This window comes from Pelodiscus sinensis, chromosome 2, assembly GCF_049634645.1.
Source record: "Pelodiscus sinensis isolate JC-2024 chromosome 2, ASM4963464v1, whole genome shotgun sequence".
Taxonomy (NCBI): Eukaryota; Metazoa; Chordata; order Testudines; family Trionychidae; genus Pelodiscus; species Pelodiscus sinensis.
In genome coordinates this window covers 202,624,385-202,643,946 of record NC_134712.1, presented here as the reverse complement: position 1 = coordinate 202,643,946, position 19,562 = coordinate 202,624,385, and the positions used below count along the sequence as shown (strand labels likewise).

At 41.5% G+C, this 19,562-nt stretch overlaps 1 protein-coding gene across 12 annotated transcripts in view; it reads right to left on the bottom strand.

The window, feature by feature from the left end:
* The window catches only part of SNX13 (sorting nexin 13), a 127,681-nt gene that overhangs the window by 40,467 nt on the left and 67,652 nt on the right, over window positions 1-19,562 (bottom strand). For all 12 annotated transcript variants that reach the window (XR_012902011.1, XR_001369266.3, XM_025179082.2 and 9 more), the window contains 5 exons: window positions 17,041-17,140; window positions 16,277-16,470; window positions 13,969-14,073; window positions 10,610-10,742; window positions 2,486-2,523 (listed from right to left, as the gene is read on the bottom strand). Coding sequence is in view for 10 of the 12 variants with exons in the window: in XM_025179082.2 (XP_025034867.1) it covers window positions 2,486-2,523; window positions 10,610-10,742; window positions 13,969-14,073; window positions 16,277-16,470; window positions 17,041-17,140 (570 nt within the window). In the remaining 2 variants the exon portion in view is untranslated. The remainder of the gene's footprint in view (window positions 1-2,485; window positions 2,524-10,609; window positions 10,743-13,968; window positions 14,074-16,276; window positions 16,471-17,040; window positions 17,141-19,562) is intronic.

Here is a 19,562-nt window from a genome sequence, read left to right as displayed (position 1 = left end):
TATTTGGTGGTGATGGGGGACTTCAACTATCTAGACATATGTTGGGAAACTAACACAGCGGGGCACAGCCTATCCAATAAGTTTCTGCATTGGAGACAACTTTCTGTTTCAGAAGGTTGAAAAAGCTACCAGAGGAGAAGCTGTTCTGGATTTGGTTTTAACAAATAGGGAGGAACTAGTTGAGAACTTGAAAGTGGAAGACAGTATAGGGGACAGTGATCATGAAATAATAGAGTTCATGATCTTAAGGAAAGGTAGAAGGGAGACCAGCACAATTGAGGTAATGGATTTCAGGAAGGCAGATTTTGATAAGCTCAGAGAACTTGTAGGTAAGGTCCCATGGGAAGCAAGACTGAAGGGAAAAACAACTGAGGAGAGTTGGAAGTATTTCAAAGGGACGTTGTTAAGGGCCCAAAAGCAAACAATTCCGCTGTGTAGGAAAGATAGAAAATATGGCAAAAGACCAGCTTGGCTTAACAAGGAGATCTTGCATGATTCTCAAAATAAAAAAGGAGTCATATAAAAAAATGGAAACTAGGACAAATAACAAAGGATGAATATAGGCAAGCAACACGGGAATGCAGGGGCAAGATTAGAAAGGCAAAGGCACAAAATGAGATCAAACTAGCTACAGGCATAAAGGGAAACAAGAAGACCTTTTATAAATACATTAAAAGCAAGAGGAAGACCAAGGACAGGGTAGGCCCACTGCTTAGTGAGGAGGGAGAAGCAGTAAGAGGAGATGCTCAATGACTTCTTTGTTTCGGTCTTCACCGAGAAGTCTGGAGGTGTGCCTAACGTAGTGAATACAAGCAGAGAGAGGGTAAGTTTAGAAGATAGGATACACAAAGAACAAGTTAAAAATCACTTAGGAAAGTTAGATGTCAGCAAGTCACTAGGTCCTGATGCAATGCATCCCAGGATACTCAAAGAGCTGATAGAGGAGGTATCTGAGCCTTTAGCTATGATCTTGAAAAATCATGGCAGACAGGGGAGATTCCAGAAGACTGGAAAAGGGCAAATATTGTGCCCATCTATAAAAAGGGGAATAAGAACAACCCAGGAAACTACAGACCGGTCACTTTAACGTCTGTCCCAGGGAAGATAATGGAGCAGGTAATTAAGGAAATCATATGCAAACACTTGGAAGGTAATAAAGTGATAGGGAATAGCCAGCATGGGTTTGTGAAGAACAAGTCATGCCAAACTAATCTGATAGCTTTCTTTGATAGGATAACGAGCCTTGTGGATAAGGGAGAAACGGTGGATGTCATATATCTAGACTTTAGTAAGGCATTTGATACGGTCTCGCATGATATTCTTATTGATAAACTAGGCAAATATAACTTAGATAGGGCCACGATAAGGTGGGTGCATAATTGGCTGGATAACCGTAGTCAGAGAGTTGATGTTAACGGTGCTAAAGCCTGATGGAAAGGGATAACAAGTGGAGTTCCTCAAGGGTCTGTTTTGGGACCCGTACTGTTCAATATCTTCATCAATGATGTAGATATTGGGATAGAGAGTACGCTTATTAAGTTTGCAGATGATACCAAACTGGTTGGGGTTGCAACTTCTTTGGAGGAGGGACATAATTCAAAATGACCTTAGCAAGTTAGAGAAATGGTCAGAGGTAAACAGGATGAGGTTTAATAAAAAGAAATGCAAAGTGCTCCACTTAGGAAGGAACAATCAGTTCCATACATACAAGATGGGAAGCGACTGTCTAGGAAGGAGCATGGCGGAAAGGGATCTAGGGGTCATAGTGGACCACAAGTTGAATATGAGTCAACAGTGTGATGCTGTTGCAAAAAAAGCAAATATGATTCTAGGTTGTATCAACAGGTGTGTTGTAAGCAAAACTCGTGAAGTCATTCTGCCACTCTACTCTGCACAGCGGCTGAATCTGGACGCCAGTTCTGACTTACATACAGATTCAACTTAAGAACAAACCTACAGTCCCTATCTTGTACGTAACCCAGGGACTGCCTGTAGAAATAATGATTTTGATTTTACTGCAGTTACTTTTGTGAAAACATAAGCTTACTTTCCTGTTGAACTAATTAAGCAAACTTAAAACTGTTCATTCACCTATGAAATTATAAGATTACTAGAGGATTATTAACCTTCAACATATGGCTTGAACAAATTTAGAAGATTCTAGATTCTGATTTACAACTAATTCTTCAAATATATGAATATCTATCATATCCCTGCAGACCAGGGAGACGGGGAGCAAAGCAGAGGAAAGCTGCGGAGCACGCGGGCAGCGGACAGCCCAGACACGTCTGGGCTGTCCGCTGCCCGCGTGCTCCGCTGCTTTGCTTCCTCTCCCTGGTCTGCTGGAGACCAGGGAGACGGGCCCCCTTCGTAACTGCGGATCCGACTTAAGTCGGATCCGCATAACTCGGGGACTGCCTGTATATACTTCAAACTATTTTATAAAACTTCTATAATGTTAAAAAAAAACCCAGAGGGTACTTACCAAATTGATGCTGCTTGTAGGGGACCCATTAAAAGATTCTGGAGGAAAAAATTCATTTTAGAATTCAGAAACTGCTTTCTAAACTTTTACTGTATCTCTAAAAGTCATAATAAAAATATAATCCGGTCAGCTGAAGCACAACAAACGATTAATGAAAAATAGACAGCTTGTGGCACACATCCCATTCTAAGTTTCTAAGCACCTTTAGCGTCCAACTACAACATCTAAATGAAAATGTGTGTACACTTGCAGCTATGGGGGAAAAAGGGAGTATTCTTACATTACAGAACAATTAATTTGTGATTTTAAGTTTGGGGTGTCACTGTAATTATGGAGTTGTCTAATAGATGTTCAAGAGCTGATGTGCAAATATGAAAGTAACCTTACGTTTTATCAAAATCCCTATATAATATAGGCTGACTACTAATTTTGCTTGGAAAAAAAGAGCTGCTTTTCTTAGGTTAGATGTTTACTACTTTGCATAAAAAAGTTTTTTGATTATGGACAATTGACAAATGAGTCATTAGAATCTTCATGTAACCCCAGAAAGAATCATTCCCAGAAAGATATAACCAATATGATTTCAAGGAAAAAGCCAATATTCTGGTGGCCAATCCCAGGTGTGCTCCATAGAGATGCTGAGGAGTATGAGATATGGAAAGATTTTGATGGATGTATTAGGGGGACAGAAACAATGCTCATTGCTGTTGCCTTTGCACTAGACAGCAGAAACATGAGTACCACTTGTAAGAAAGAAAATTTGGTGCAGAGGGAAATAAACAGATGGAACTATTTCTCTAGTGCTTCTATCTAGCTTTTCACTTGTTACTATAAAACTAACAAGGTGCTTTACTGTTAATGCACATTCTTCTCACAGCAGCATAGTGAGAGAGGAAGGTATTCCTCTCATTTTGACATGGGAAACAGAGAATTAGGGTAATACAGGGTGACTAATACGAAAGGCTTGTCTCTATAGTTGTTAGATAACTTTCATGGAAAACTACCTTGCGCTAGCATGCTGCATACTAACTGCCCATGTGTAGAGCCCTGTGCAAACACAAAATTTGTGTCCACATCCACATCTGTATCCACAAAAATGAGCCATGCATGTGGATACCATTGGATATAAAGCAAATATCCACAGATTTACAGGGTTCTATCCAGGGCCGTCCTTAGGCATACGCGGAGTACGCAGTTGCGTAGGGCACCACGCTTTCTGCGGCACCACTCTGCAGGCCTGGGACGTAGGGGAGGGGAAGCATATGAGTGTGCTCTGCACCAGAGTCAGTAGGGGAGCTGCCAGCACTGGCAGCCCCACCAGAAGACCCCATCGGGCCGAGGGACTCCAGCGAGGAGGCTGGCAAGCTGACCCTGGCTGGGGAACAGGCATTGTCATCCTGGGCGGCAGCATTGGGAGGAGCCGGGGCTGCGCTGGGGGCAGGGTCACGCGCGGCTTAGCATTGCCGCGCCGTTTTTAAAAACGGCCAAGCTGCGCCTCAGCAGGAGACGCACCGAGCGGGGGGAGCACAGCCTCGCTAGGGCGGGACCAGCCGTGTTGTGATGGGCCGGGGGCTGCGAGTGCTGAGCGGCCCGGCTCCGGCACGTGGTCTGGAGCCCGGGCTGCGGGGACTTCTGGGGCCCGATCACAGCAGACTCCAGCCCTGAAAACAGGAAGGCAGAAGGGAGGCGAGGTGAGGCGAGGGAAGGGGGCAGGTCAGGAGAAGAAAGGGAAAGGCACCAAGGGACAGAGGTGCAGGAGAGACTAATGCGGGAGGGGGGGTTAGTGGAGTCAATGAGGAAAAGGGCAGGAGGGGAGATGTCAATGGGAGGAGGGACAGGATGATGCTGGCAGAGAGGAGAGGAGAGGGGAAGGGCATTGGGAGATGAAAGGGGAGGTGCTGGGAGAAGGCTTGAAAGAAGGGGTGGGCATGAGAAAGGTGGGCATGTGTGAGGGCACAGAGGGGCAGGAGGGTAATGGGGGAGAGGGTGGTGAGGAGGTGGGCATCAGGGAAAAAGAGGATAAAGGAGGAAAGGGCAGTAAGGGAAGGGGGAGGCACCAGGGCGGTGCAGGGCTAAGGGAAGGTGCAGATGCCAGGGGATTCTGAGAGTAAAGCAGAAGGGCAGACACCTGCAGGGGAGAGGCCAGCACAGAGGAGAGAGGCAGGACAAGTGTGCAGAGGGAGGTGTTAGGAGAGGGGATGAGGAGGGGTAGCTCACATGATCAGAGTCGGGCTACTGGAGAAGTGGGCACGGGGGAGAGAAGGGCTGGTGGAGGGGGGCAGGTCTCAGGAAGGCTGAGGGCAGTGAGAAGGGAAGGAGTCAGGACAGCAGAGGAGGGTGGAGAGTTGGGGCAGCAGGCACCAGGGGAGCTGATGGAGCAAGGGGAGGAGACATGGCAGCAGAGGGGAAAGGTAGAGATTTATAAGATATTTATTAATAACTTGGGTGCCACAGTGGCACATCCAAACAAGCCACATGAACTCAGTACTGATGCACAACACAAAATTCATTTTGCTCATGGGAGGAAACTCTTAGGCTACATCTACACTGGTATGATTTTGCGCAAGAACTCTTTTGTGGAAGAGTTATTGTGCAAAAACTCTTCCAGAAGAGAGCATCTACACTGGCATGTGCCTTTGCGCAAGAGATGTGCTTTTGTGCGAGGGCATCTATGCCAGTGTAGACGCTCTCTTGTGCAAGAAAGCTCTGATAGCCATTTTAACCATAGGGCTTTCTTGCGCAAGAAATTCATGTTGCCTATCTACACTGGCTTCTTGTGCAAGAACAGTTAGTTGCACAAGAGGGCTTATTCCTGAGTGAGAGCATCAGAGTTCTTGCGCAAGAAGCACTGATTTCATACATTAGAACATAAGTGTACTTGCGCAAAAACTCACGGCCAGTGTAGACAGGAAGCAAGTTTTGGTGCAAAAGTGGCCGCTTTTGTGCAAGATTGCACCAATGTAGAGACAGCCTGAGATGGAACACTTCCCCCAGCCTCCCTGCCCCCCAAATTAATGTTACACACATTGGGTTAATGCAAATGCAGGATAGTGGCATGAGGGGGGTTTGGTGGGGGCCAAACTAGTCCCTATTGGTAGGAGGATGGTGGGAAAAGTCCTGGGGGAGGGGGGGGGTCACATGACACCTTTTACTTTTGGTCATGTGTCCATCTTGCCCCGAGACTGTTGCCTCCAGAGGCATGGCTAATGGGGGTCAGGGATGTGGCTAATGGGGGGGTGTCAAAGAGTACATTTAAAAAAATTCTTTGGGTGCACACCCTAATGAAATGTGCTGCGCATGCCTATGACGGGATGCAGTGCAGCATGTAACAGCAGGGCTGGGTCCTAGAGAGTTGAATGCACTACCTGCAGCACAGTCTGAGGGAAGGGATTGGCTTCTGGGGAGGGGAGGCAGTAGGGGTGGAAGAGCAAGTCAGTCATAGGAGCACCAGTTTAATAATCTCGTATAAATCCTAAGGATGGCCCTGGTTCTATCCATGTGGACTCTGCTACAACATACTAAAAAAGTTATCTTTTGAAAGGGAAGCAAATCCAACAACAGCAGGACATGGTAGATTCACCCCGCTTGTCTCACACGAACTGTTTTTGTACTCAAGCCCTCCGTGACTTTCCCAAGATCTCACAAAGAAGTCTGTGGTTGAACCAGCAAACAAGTCTTGGTCTCTCATATTCCAGTCCTCTATGCTTTAGGCCATCATTTCTTTAAGGACAGCACAGGGCAAGGAAACATGGCTGGGGGGGGGGGGGCTTTCAAGTAACAGTGGCTCAGTGCTACATTTTAAATCTCCAATTTTCCTGACCCATTCCTCCCAATTGATATACTACAAACCCATGTCAGCTTCCAAGGTACATTATGCATCAGAACTGGCAGGATTGGAGAGGGAAACTGGAGTTTACAGAGAGTGAAGCAGGACTTGAAGCAGGGATATGAGATGGAGCTGCAGAGAGAAACTAGGTTCAGATATCGCATAGTTCCTCAGGAAAGATCTACACCTATTGCTGTAGTGCTTCAGTGAAGATGCTACTGTGACAGGACAGCTTTTCCCACTGTTGTAGTAAATTATTCCACCTCCGCGAGAGGCAGAGTTATGTCGATGGAAGCCTCTCCTATTAATATAGCTAGGGTTAGGTCGGCATAATTGCATCACTTGTAGATGTGGATTTTTCACACTCCTGAGCAATACAGTTATACCAATAAAAGTTTGTAGTGTAGACCAAGTCTCAGAATGCAATTCTTCTTCTCCCTTTCATCCTTTACCAGTCAACCAACATGAAGTTCCATTTGCCCCAGTGGATACATAAAGCCCAAATTCTCCCATTCCTCACTTACCACTTACCCCCTGACCAAATGAGCCATCACACCCTTTCCAGAGCCAGCATTTGGCAAGCACATTTGTAGTTGTCTATGTGTTAGAAGTGCAAGCAATTTTATCATGAATGTGAATACCCAAATGTATGTAGACACGTGATGTTTTGTTATGGTAAACACTTGAAAGTTGCATTAACCTGCTATTTACTTATAAAAGTGTTTTCTTCAAGTTCCTCAGTACACATCCCCTCCAACAAAGGTTTATTCAGGGCTAACATACACAAGAAGTCCCACACTGATATCTACAAGGAAATGGTGGCTCTTCTTTACATTGTTATTCTTGCCTCATCATTTTAGTGCAAAAAAGCCATCTTATTTGTACCATAATAAAGCCAGGAATTAGCTTTCACTATGAAATATCTGAACAGTCCACTAGCAGCAAAAACCATACATGCAATGTGACTCAATGAAGGTCAAAACAATATCAGAACATCAGTTAAAGGAAATGTCTGTAACCTAGTCAGTATTATAAAGCTTACAAATCAACTTGCAGCCTTCAACTTCCTGAAGGGAGGTTCCAAAGAGGATGGAGAGAGGCTGTTCTCAGTAGTGACAGATGGCAGAACAAGGAGCAATGGTCTCAAGTTGTGGTGGGAGAGGTCCAGGTTGGATATTAGGAAAAACTATTTCACTAGGAGGGTGGTGAAGCACTGGAATGGGTTACTTAGGGAAGTTGTGGAGTCTCCATCGCTAGAGGTGTTTAAGTCTCGGCTTGTCAAAGCCCTGGCCAGGTTGATTTAGTTGGAATTGGTCCTGCCTAGAGCAGGGGGCTGGACTTGATGACCTTCTGAGGTCTCTTCCAGTTCTATGGTTCTATGACTCTAACAAATATTTTAAAATAAAAAAACCACAGAAAAAATATAAACATAGTACGGTCTAATTTCTCCCAGGAATGGAACTAAGGTATGGTAATCAATTTTTATCACTGATTTCATTAATACCAAATAATGAAAAATAACTAAATAGAATAAAATGCTAGCTAAATTGCATTCAGAGATAACATAGTTCCTTGTCTTATCAGTGTCATATGAACAACATCTAGAATACTACATTCATTCATGGAGCACTTTAATAAAATAGATATGTCCACAAACGGAAGGTCACTGAGGAAACAAAATTATTGAATGGAACAGAGTCACTAATATAAATTATAAGAACTAGATTGCACAAGTGGGTCAAATAACTAAAAAGGATATAAATAAACATTCAAACTCCAGATCACAAGAGGCTATATTAAATAATTTGGGGAGGAAGAAAAAAGTTGATTGAATATCCCTGGGGTTGAGTTTGACTGACACACTCTTCTCAAAGACTGTAGGAAAGCCCTATCAACTGTGCTATTTGAAACTGGATAAATATTGGACAATGCATTGTTGTGAAAAAACTATTTTGTCCCCAGTAGAGATAATGATATCAAACAGGTCTCCAATGTATTCTTCTACAGACATTACTATAAAACACCACTAGAGGGCAGAAAAGTATACCACAATTACATCTTTCATTTTCAGCTATTTCACTGTGTATACAAATTTTAGCATCTAGTGGGTTGTTTTTTTTCTACTATAGTAACAGCCTCCGCTGTATTGCTGGGGATAAAATGTGATGCTGTAACTTAGTTATCCCAAAATCCTGTGTCACTTTTTAGGGATGTGAAAGATTAACTAGTAAGCATCATGCTAAAAGGGTAATGATTACTGGTTACGGTTAACCAATAAAAGGGCAAGTTCCCTATTAGCTCCAGGAAGCTGCTCCAGCACCACAGGGAGCCCACCATGGACAGGGGCTGCTCTCATCTTGAGCAGCCCTTATCCGTGGGGAGCCCAGGCCCTCTGCAGTGAAGGACTGCTTCACAAGGGGCCGGGAGCCAAGGGCAAGCCCCAGCTCCAGCACAAAGATGGAGACAGGAGTCCGGCTGGGCTGGGAGCTAATCCAACTGGGTGGAACAGTCCCCTGCTAGGGTAGATCTAATATTTAATCGGTTAATTGATTAACCAGGATTCTACAACTCTACTTTGCATACATCAGAACAGAAACACATGGTTCAATTTCTATAATGTAGAAAAAGACAACTCAGAACACAGCATCATAGTTTGAGAAAAAATATAAAATGAAAATTAGAGCTTGTGACGGGGAGCGTCCACCCTGCACTGAGAGCTGCCCCGAACCCCAAGCCGGAGAGCCCCGAGGGGGGCTGGGCGGGGATAGAGACCCGCTGGAAAGCCCCAGCTAGTGAATGGCCTAGGGGAGAACAGGCGGCAAAGTGCAGCTCATCCTCCGCCACAGGCACCTGTGGATGATGTTGCCCGTGACGTCACACGGAGTGGCGGGAGGGTGGGGGCAAGGACATCAGGGGAGGGCCGTCCCCGGATGCCATGGTGAGGAATTTAAAAGGGCATGGAGAAGTCGGGGAGAGGAGGAAGGAAGGCAAAGAGGGTTAGAGGGAGCAACGGCGCAGAGACCAGCGCACAGAGCGCTTTGCAAAAGGACACAGGACGGGGGACGGCAGTGGTGAGTCCTAACCCCAACCCAGCGGGCCAGAATTAAGTATGGAGCCAGGGAAGAAGTGGCCCAGGGCAGGACCATGAACCCCGTGAGTAGAGGAGTTTAGGGGCTACCGCCTCCTCCACCGAGCAGGGACCGAGGTCCCCGCCTTAGGGCCCTGGGCTGGGCCTCGGAGAGAGGGGAGGGCCCAAGCTCTCTTCCCCGATGCTAGGGGCGTAGTCCCCAGGCAGTGCGACCGGCCAGCCATAGCGACAGGGATAGAGAATCAGTAAAATTCGAGCTGCAATTGGCAGTGCAGAGAAACAGTTATGACTTTGGAGAGTGGGGAGACTTGAACACCCCGGGGGAAACTTATAACAGAGCTATTCCCAGTCTGTATGATACAGAGATGAGGAACAATGGCCTGCAGCTATGAAAACAAAGTTTTAACCTAGTTATTGAATTAAATATTTTATTCCTCAAAGGAAGCTAGCATTTTCTGTTTAGAAATGGCTATAGCAGTGATAATTTTTAAATTAAGAGTCTTCAGAACACTCCACATCACATAAAATGTGTCATGAAAATTTACACACACAAATGATACAACACGTTGTGTGTGCACTCACACACATAATGTACAAACTTTCTTAAAATGCCAGGACACAATGGCATCACAGTAGAGGCTGATTAAATCTGAAAAGTGGGTTAGCAGACTTCCTCTCTCCCCTTGATGCTAGATTTTTGTTTTATCCAGTGTGTCTAATGGGTAAGCTTTCACCCAGCTTTAGATAAAACCAGTTACATCAGCAATCTAAATGTAGCAATCTCAAACTTCAGTTTATCACAAGGCTCAGCAATAAGAATTGTTATACCAATGACCGGATTACCATCTATCTATAAATTGTCATGTGTGAGGTAGTAAATGTGTTTAATAAAATTAATCTAAATACTTTTCAACATCAGCTAAAGTTAAATAAAATGTATAACACTTTTAGAATTCAACATACAGCAGGAATGCCTGCTTTCCTCTTCCATTCTATGAATGAAAACTAGGTACAAGAGGTTGAACTACTTCTAAAATCTTGAAGTATATGGTTGACCCTTTCAAACCCAGTAGGATGGAATTTGGGAAGGCAATACAGCAAATCAATATCCATTTATAAGTAGTCAGGCTGAAAATTCTGGTTGCCTGACTGCTTAATATTTAACTGGAAATTTAAAGCTAGAAGGAAACGTAATAGTTCATAAACTCACCTCCTTCACCATCATCTGATCCTCTGAAACTAGGATCCTTTAGCATATCTAGCTCAGCTAACATGCGCACATACAGTGCGTTCTGTTTGAATGAAGGATAAAATCTTTCATTCCGCAGCATCAATTCATACACCTTTAGAAATAAAATACCAAGATTACCATAGTTAATAGTTAACATGGGTTACTATATACACAAAATTTGTATTAAAATCTACATTACAGACACATCATCTGTCTCACAAACATTCTCGGTTGCGGGAGAATCTTTTAAATCTTGTTGCTGTATTATATAAATGCTTTGGTTTGCATGAAGCACAACTAATACACTTTAGGAAAAAAAAGGTTTGATATTACTAGTTCTAGTGAAATTTCCCTTTGAAAGTATAGAGAATATCTGCTCAAACAGACACCATGTTTGCCAATAAAAAGGTTAAAAGGTCACCCATTGTTGTATATATATTTTCCCTTGTTTACTGCAATGTAGTTAACCTTTTTACCTCTAATAGTGCCATAATATTTAACAGTATTTCTGTTTATTGCAATAGCAACAAGTGTAGATTTAAGACATCCTTACCAAAAAAAAAAAAATGCATAAAAAGTCCTAGCTCAGGCATAAAAATTTACTTACAAAAATGTATCCTTATCTTGATAGTATTAAAAATAATTGGACTTAAACACATGTTTACATGTTGCCCTCAAAACAGATGCTTTCCTAAACTGGAACTTTAAAACAGATATCAATATCACCCTAATTATAACCATGTCAAAAATTACTGTAATATGTACATCTTCACCCCTCGCCACTTGCTTTTAAAACAAGTTATGAAGGTTAGGCTATGCACTGGAACTGTAAAACAGCATAGGATGATTAATTTGAATCTCAGATACATTGGAGTGACTAATTTCTTAATGAAAACAAGAAAAGTATGGTTGTTGACAATAAATCCTGTAGAATGGGAACAGGAAAGGATACATTCAATGTTTTTTCATTTAAATTAAATGCAAATTTAAAGTTGGTATAAATGTAAGCCTTAATATAGGCTAACATATTACAATTTACATTAATTACAATAATTTAATAATTTAAACACAAAAATGTTAAGCATTACGTTGCTGCTCAGTTGTAAAGAAAGCCAAACTCCTGAACAGGTGGAAGCCACTAGCTGAGCATCTGAAATCAGTCTTTAATGAAGAACTAAACAAGCTTTTGATAGAAATGTAGCCGTGTTAGTCTGGTGTAGCTGAAACAAAATACAGGACTATGTAGCACTTTAAAGACTAACAAGATGGTTTATTAGATGATGAGCTTTCATGGGCCAGACCCACTTCCACTTCCTCAGATTTTGATCTGAGGAAGTGGGTCTGGCCCATGAAAGCTCATCATCTAATAAACCATCTTGTTAGTCTTTAAAGTGCTACATAGTCCTGTATTTTGTTTAAACAAGCTTTTGACAGCAGTAGCTTCTTTTGCAGAGGTAGAAAGAATATTTTCTTCGTGTCTTTTTATTCAACTACTTCAGTTCAATCCAAGAAACCAACTAGGATTTGAAAAAGCAGGAATGTTTGCTTTCTTCTTTATTTTATTAATAGAAAACTAGATCCAAAAGGATTAAATCTAACTAGTTTTAAAATCTTGAAGGACATGGAGATCAGAAAAAAAAGGTTATCTAACTATTAAATCCGTTCTTCTTTGAGATGTGTTCCTCATGTCCATACCATTCTAGGTGTGCATGAACCTATGTGCACACACTTAAGAGATTTTGCCTCAGTGTTACCCATAGGACCAGCTGTGAGACTCCCTTCAGCACTGTGTTCATGCATCCGTATAGGAGGCAACACTGATCATATGCTCTCTCTATTACTTTTTGCCAACAACTCTGACAGATTAAGTAGGAGGGCAGTAAAAAAAATGGACATGAGCAAGCACTTGAAGCAGAAAAAGTTACCTATCTTTCATAGCTGCTGTTCGAGATGTGTTGCTCTGCACATCTCAAAGAGCAGCTATGAAAGGTAGGTAACTGGTTTTCTGCTCCAAGTGCTTGCTTATGACGATTCCATTGTAGGTGACTCAAGCAGTATCCTCAGAAGTGGGCTCAGAATTCACTGTTTAATGGCTTGCACTATTACCCTACCAAAGCCAGCATCATCTCAGGCCTACTGGATAAGTGCATAGTGGGACATCAATGTGTGGACAAAAGTTACAGGAAAATTCCAGCCAGGATTCTTACCTAAAAATGTAACCTAAAAACCCTAAAAAGTAACCAAATACTTAACGGCTATCTTTCGTAGCTGTTGTTCGAGATGTGTTTCTCTGCACATCTTAATGGCTAACTAATACCTACAGCTGAGCAAGAGTTAGACAATGGAGAAGAGAGGAACAGAAAGGGAGATAGGGGCAGGAATAAGAAAGAACTGAGAGGGTGTAGAGTAAATATCACTTTATATACCAACACATGAGTGTGGCTCTCAAGAGGGTGTGCAGCTAACGATGTGGTACGTAAGGCAAAACCTGGGACAACTGTGCGCACACTGAAATAGAATCACATAAGCAAGCACTCTCAGAACAATCAGTTCAATTCAGCAACTACAGATAATACTTCCTTTAATGCATCCATTTTTGATAAGCTTTTCATGTATCCTGCATATTTTAAGGTAGGTTTATTAAACTCAACAAATTAAAATACTGCTTCGAAGAAAATCATTCACCATTTTTAACCAAAGAATAAAATAAAAATTAAGAATTTGAAAAAATGTAAGTCAACCAAAACAGTTTCTTAAAAAAGTATAGTTATAGTGTACCTTCCTGGTAAGTAACAAATAACACCAAATTTAGTGTAAAGTAGGTCTGGCAATTAACATGCATTAACGCCTGTGATTAAAGGAGTCCAGGATTAATGCATTAATTGCAGGCATTAATGCTGTGCTGCCCCTTTGAAGGGCCGCTGTGGCGCTTCAAAGGGGCAGCACTGCACGGAGCCCGGGGTTAGCTGGGGACTTTACCTGATCCCAGGTTGCATGCAGCACTGCCCCAATGAAACGCCGCTGTGGCATTTCAAAGGGGAAGCGCATACGATTAATCACGCAATTAATTGAGATTCAATTTTTTAATTGCTTGACAGCCCTGGTGTAAAGGCAGTATTCAGTTGCAAGCCCATTTTTAATAACAACCACCAATAAGAATCAAGATGTTTTTGTCTTAGTTAATAATGTTTTGAATTTGTATTTTTTAGTTATCTAAATTGAGGATTTTAAATAGTGATTTAAAGTCAGCAATTTAATTCACTTTGATTTAAATCAATACACCTTTCTGTAATAAATCTCAACAATTCCTATTAAGTAAGGAGTAAATATATTCATACTTTTCTCTGAATGTCATCAAAAATTTCAGGTGTTGGGTCCTCGTTGTTCAGTGTTTCTGCCAGTTTTGCTACCAAGGTGTCATCAATGTTAACTCTTGGAGATGCCTGTCACAGAGATCTAAATCAATATATGTAGTGTTTATCTTAAAAATAAAAAACAGTACATTTGGAAAAAAAACTTCCATCATTAATACAAAATAGGGATATAAATAAGAAATACAAAGTAATGACTGGAACTGTTACTGAAATAAAACTTCAAAATGCCCTGATATTTTACTCCATGAGCATGCTTACAGTTGTCATTCAAAGTTAATGAGAGGACAGTTTAAATTCCTCACAGAATTTTCATTTGAGTATCTTGAAATTTACTGAATATTGTGCAGTATTAGATGTGGCGAATCATCTCAAGAATACATGTGAATACTTTTAAACTATTTTTGTGAAAATTAAAGTAATATCTAGGACATTTTTTAAAGTTTAAAGCAAATCTATATTTGTTTTCATGTTTTAGAAGTTAATTTGCTGTTTGTGAAATATCCAATGTATTTGATACAAGAAATAGAAGTCTTCTTGATAATTACTGTACAACTTGGTCAACAAGAATATTTATATATTCCACAGGGAAAATGTGCCTAATCTCTGAAGGGACACAGGCGAAAAACTAACAGTCTCCAAGTCAATTCAATAATTGATTTCCACATAGACAGGTTATAATTATGTCGGAGGTATTTTTTGGGTGTATCCAATCTAGACAACAATTCATATCTGCACACTACTCAGCTTTAAAAGGCAACCATTTCCAGTCATTCACCACCAATGTGGCATGTATTTAAAATAAGTAACTTAAGTGAAAGACTCATTATGTAACTGAAGGAAAATAGGTTCATAAATATTACACAAAAGATTCTGATGGTAATTTGTTCAAAATAAAGTAGTAACTTTTTCAAATGAAGTAACTGGTTCTTCAGCATGTATCCCCCCCATTGCCTCAATGGGTGCTCCACTTTAGGTGTCCAAGTGCTCCTCAAGCCCTTGGTTGGATATTTTGTTAGCAATGTCCATTCATCCCATACATGCACCCTATACAACCTTGTCCGCATTCTGAGGGTATACAGGGCTACATGGGTGAACCACCCTCAGCTCCTTCTCTACCTGAATATCCAACAAGAGTAGTCCAAAGCACAAGGGATGGAGGGTGGGTAGTGGAGCACCCACAGTCGTCTTGAAGAACCAGAGTGTTACTTGAACACTTTCTTATTCAAGTAGCATGCCTATGAGTGCTCCACTTTAACTGACTACCAAGTTGTATCCTCGCATGGAAGAGAGAGGGAAGTTCAGAATCAAGTCCAAGATTAAAGTCAGTGCAACAGAACCAAGTGCTGTATTATATCTGATGGCCTGGATCACAAGAGAGTGTTTAGAAAAAGTATGCAATGAAGCCCAAGTAATAGGTCTGCATTCCACGAGGTGTAACAGTTAACTCAAACTAAGGGCTTAGTTCGAGTTAACGTTTGACTGCAGCATGTAGCCCCGGGCAGTTAGTTCGGACTAGTGGGATTTAAAAATGGCACCCGGATGGGAAGATGCAAATAAAGCCTGGGATATTTAAATCCTGGGCTTTGTTTGCAACTTCGAATGCCTACATTAGCCTCCCTAGTTCGAACTAAGGGGCTAATGTAAACATACCCCCGGTGATTTTTTGGTTGTATCCTGATAAAAGGCCAATCCCCAGTCTACATCTAATGTATGATGGGAAGTCTCCTGCTGAGATTTATGAGGTTTAGGAAAAAAATATTGGTAACCAAATACTCTTGTTAAGACATCAAATTCACTTCACTGGCAAACTAGGTCACTTTTAAATCCAGATTAGAACAGATCGAAAGTTTTATGCCTTATATGACCCCTTTATGGTCCATGGAAAGAGACTTCCACTTCCTTAGGTTTTCAATTTATTTTGCTTCATCTGAGTCAACCAGCTTTTGAGTAACTTATATGTATTGCATTTTATGGGACAGAATGATGAGCTAATGTCAGCATTCCTGTGCAGACCAGCTAGTAGGAATTATTCACCCTAACCTTGATTCAAATTACTTGATCATTCAAGTATCAAGTGCAAAACTTCTGGGTTTTTTTGTAACAAATCTAGATTTTAATCACATCTATTTCATAGGAAATTAGCTTGTGATTGTTCTAAATTCAAAATTCAATTAAGAGTTCTAAAACTGCAATGTATGTTTACTTTAAAACATTCCACAAACACTTACCAATTCAAAAATAAGCAAATTATTTTTAAAAATATTATTCCTACCTTCTCTGATAAGTACTGCTCGTAAATTCCAACTGCAGCTGCTCTTAATAGGCCTTTGGTTTGATTAGTCTGATGCTTTCCATCTCTCTGTCGGCTTAATAACACCTCTAGCTGCTGCTGTGCTGTAACCCTGTACCCTTCCACTGTCATCCAGAAGAAGAGATGTGCTTGGCCTCCAGTCTGCTGCATGTAATCTACAAAAATCAATCATTATTGTATTTATACCTGTTAGAGTAAAAACATCTTAAAAACTCACATCCTGATGTGAAACACAATTAAGTCAGAAACATTAACAAAATTAGGAATAAGCTTCTGGATTTGATTATGGTTTGGACAATACTATAATATTGACACTCACAGAGTCACTGTCATGAATGACCTCTTCAAACCTCTATTCCTAAAAGAGAATATTCCTAAGATTTCATCAAAAAGCAAAGTCAAGTGGAAAGTCTAGAACTAGGGCTGTGTTTTACATTAAAGAATGAACAAGATGCATCTCAACTGCAACCACAACTATATGAGATACAATAGAACTATGTGCCGCATGGTAGGAGCCAAGAGGAAACGAGTCTGAGGTAAAATCGTACGTCTTCACTGAAGTCTAAATGTTAACTTTTATTCAATCCTTCCAAAGACAGGGCACAAACAAACAAACTGACACTATGTGAAATAGTCACTATCAATTTTACTACAAAATCCAACCATCTATAAACAGACATTTTTATTCTTGCATATGATTACAGTTTAAGTTCCCGTTTGCTTACCCATAAAAAATTGTAGTGCAACATTGTCTACTAGAATATTGTCCAGAGGGACTGTGCAAAGTTTTCCAAAGTTTGCTGCCAGTTTCACAGTATCTATTTCCTATGAAATATAGGATACAACATTAACTTTACATATTGTTTTTATTAACTTTTTATATTTTTAAAAAATTACTACCAACAAGTGTTTACATTTATACTGTAAACAGATTTAACTACAGCAATCTTGTTTGGTGTTTGATTTGGTTTTTAAAATAGTAGTTTACAGGATTACTGCTACACAAACAAAAAATCATGGGGAAAAACTGCTCATAATAGTATTTGCAGCACAAATTATTCATGCCCACGAGGGAATTGGATTTCATCCCTGCTCCTGTAGCAGAATTCTTATGGACTAGTACTTAGCTAAACATTCACAAGTGTTCTCTATGTGTGTTGATAAGAAAATGTTCATCACAATCTTCTCAAATATTTTCTAAAGAAATTAGTACATAAGAATGGCTATACTACATCAGAACAAAGGTCCATCCAATATTTTTGAATATCTGAAAAAAATCTGAAATATACAATCCTTATACTAAGCATAACATCACTAAACATTTTCTTACAGAAGCTCTGGTAAGTGATTTCCCATATACAACTGAAGGTGCAAGTTTGTATATTATCCAGTATACAGTTCAATATGTATACTAAACAGTATAAACACAAAGCCATGTTTTTCCCTTAATCAACTAGAGATACTGTAACAATCTAGCAACAATCTGGCTGTCTGAAGTGTGTGTTTCTGTGTGGGGGAGATATTTGCTGTGTACTGAGCTTGTGATTATCTGTTTGGTGGTTTGATTGTTTGTTTGAAGGAGCTTCTAAAAGGTTTGAAACCTAGAAGCCTCTGTTAATTGGCTGAGCCTCAGTCAGGGGGAGGGGCTACCAGAGCTATATAAGCAGGTGACACAGCGACCAGGGAGCTTGCGAACAGGAACAGCTAACAGGAGAGTTTGGAGAGGGAGGTTAGAGGGCACTAGTGAATTTGGGCCTTCTTTAAAACATAACTCTTAGAATAATCTATATTCCAAAGGTTTAAAAAGAATCCCATTTACGCCTAAACTTATTCCTTAGAAAAATGCAGACAGAACCCCAGCAGCAGAGTGGGGGCTATCCTGTTTATTGCGTCGAGTGTAACATGTATGATTACCTGCCCTGTGGGCGGGTGGCGTATGTGTGCGCACTCATTGCAAGGAGCTCCTGACCCTCAGAGACCGAGTTCGGGCTTTGGAGTTCAGGGTGGCTGAACTGGAGGAGCTAAGGGAGGTAGAGAGCTATGTTGATGAGTCTTTCCGGGACAATGTAGTACTGTCCCACCTCCAGTCTGAGAGTCCCAGTGCTCTTAAGGAGGATGAAAGCCTCAAGGGAACAGGGCATTCAATGGGAGCAGAGGGAAACCATCCCGTAGTTGGGACCCTCCTCCCAGAGGATGTTGCGGTATCCTTTCACACTGAGGATACCTCTGAGGGGGGAGGGAATGCCAGTTAGGAAGAGGCAGGTGTTGGTAGTGGATGATTCGATTGTTAGAAACATAGATAGTTGGGTTTGTGATGACTGGGAGAACCGTATGGTCACCTGCTTGCCTGGTGCGAAGGTTGCAGATCTCTCGAGGCATCTAGATAGACTTATGTGTAGTGCTGGGGAGGAGCCGGTGGTCGTGGTACATGTCAGTACCAATGACATAGGGAAGGGTAGGAGAGATGTCCTGGAGGCCAAATTTAGGCTGCTAGGAAAGAGACTGAAATCCAGGACCTTTATGGTGGCATTCTCGGAAATGCTTCCAGTTCCACACGCAGGGCCAGGTAGGCAGGCAGAGCTTCAGAGTCTCAATGCATGGATGAGACAATGGTGTAGGGAAGAGGGGATTAGATTTATTAGGAACTGGGGACACTTTGGGGAGAGAGGGAGCCTATATAGGAAGGATGGGCTCCACCTAAACCAGGGTGGAACCAGACTGCTGGCATTAAACATTAAAAGACCGTTGATCAGTTTTTAAACTAAGAGATGGGGGAAAGCAGATTGGTGCAGAGATGCATGTAAATCAGAGGGAGACTTCTCTTAGAGGAGAATCCATTGATAGAGACTCTCTAAGCTGTAGTCAGAAAGAGAGGAGGGAGAGGACAAACCATGGGCCAGAGCAGACAAACAACCACATTCAAAGGAATCCAATGCATCAGGGAAGGGCAGACAAATAAGCACTGGAAAATTTTTAAAGTGCTTGTACACAAATGCTAGGAGTCTGACTAATAAGATGGGTGAACTGGCGTGCCTCATATTAAATGAGGAGATTGACATAATAGGCATCACTGAAACCTGGTGGAATGAGGAAAATCTGCGGGACACAATCATACCAGGATATAAAATATATCGAAAGGATAGAGCAGGCCGGGTGGGTGGCGGAGTGGCACTGTATGTGAAAGATAATGTAGAATCAAATGAAATAAAAATATTAAATGAATCAACATGTTCCATAGAATCGCTAT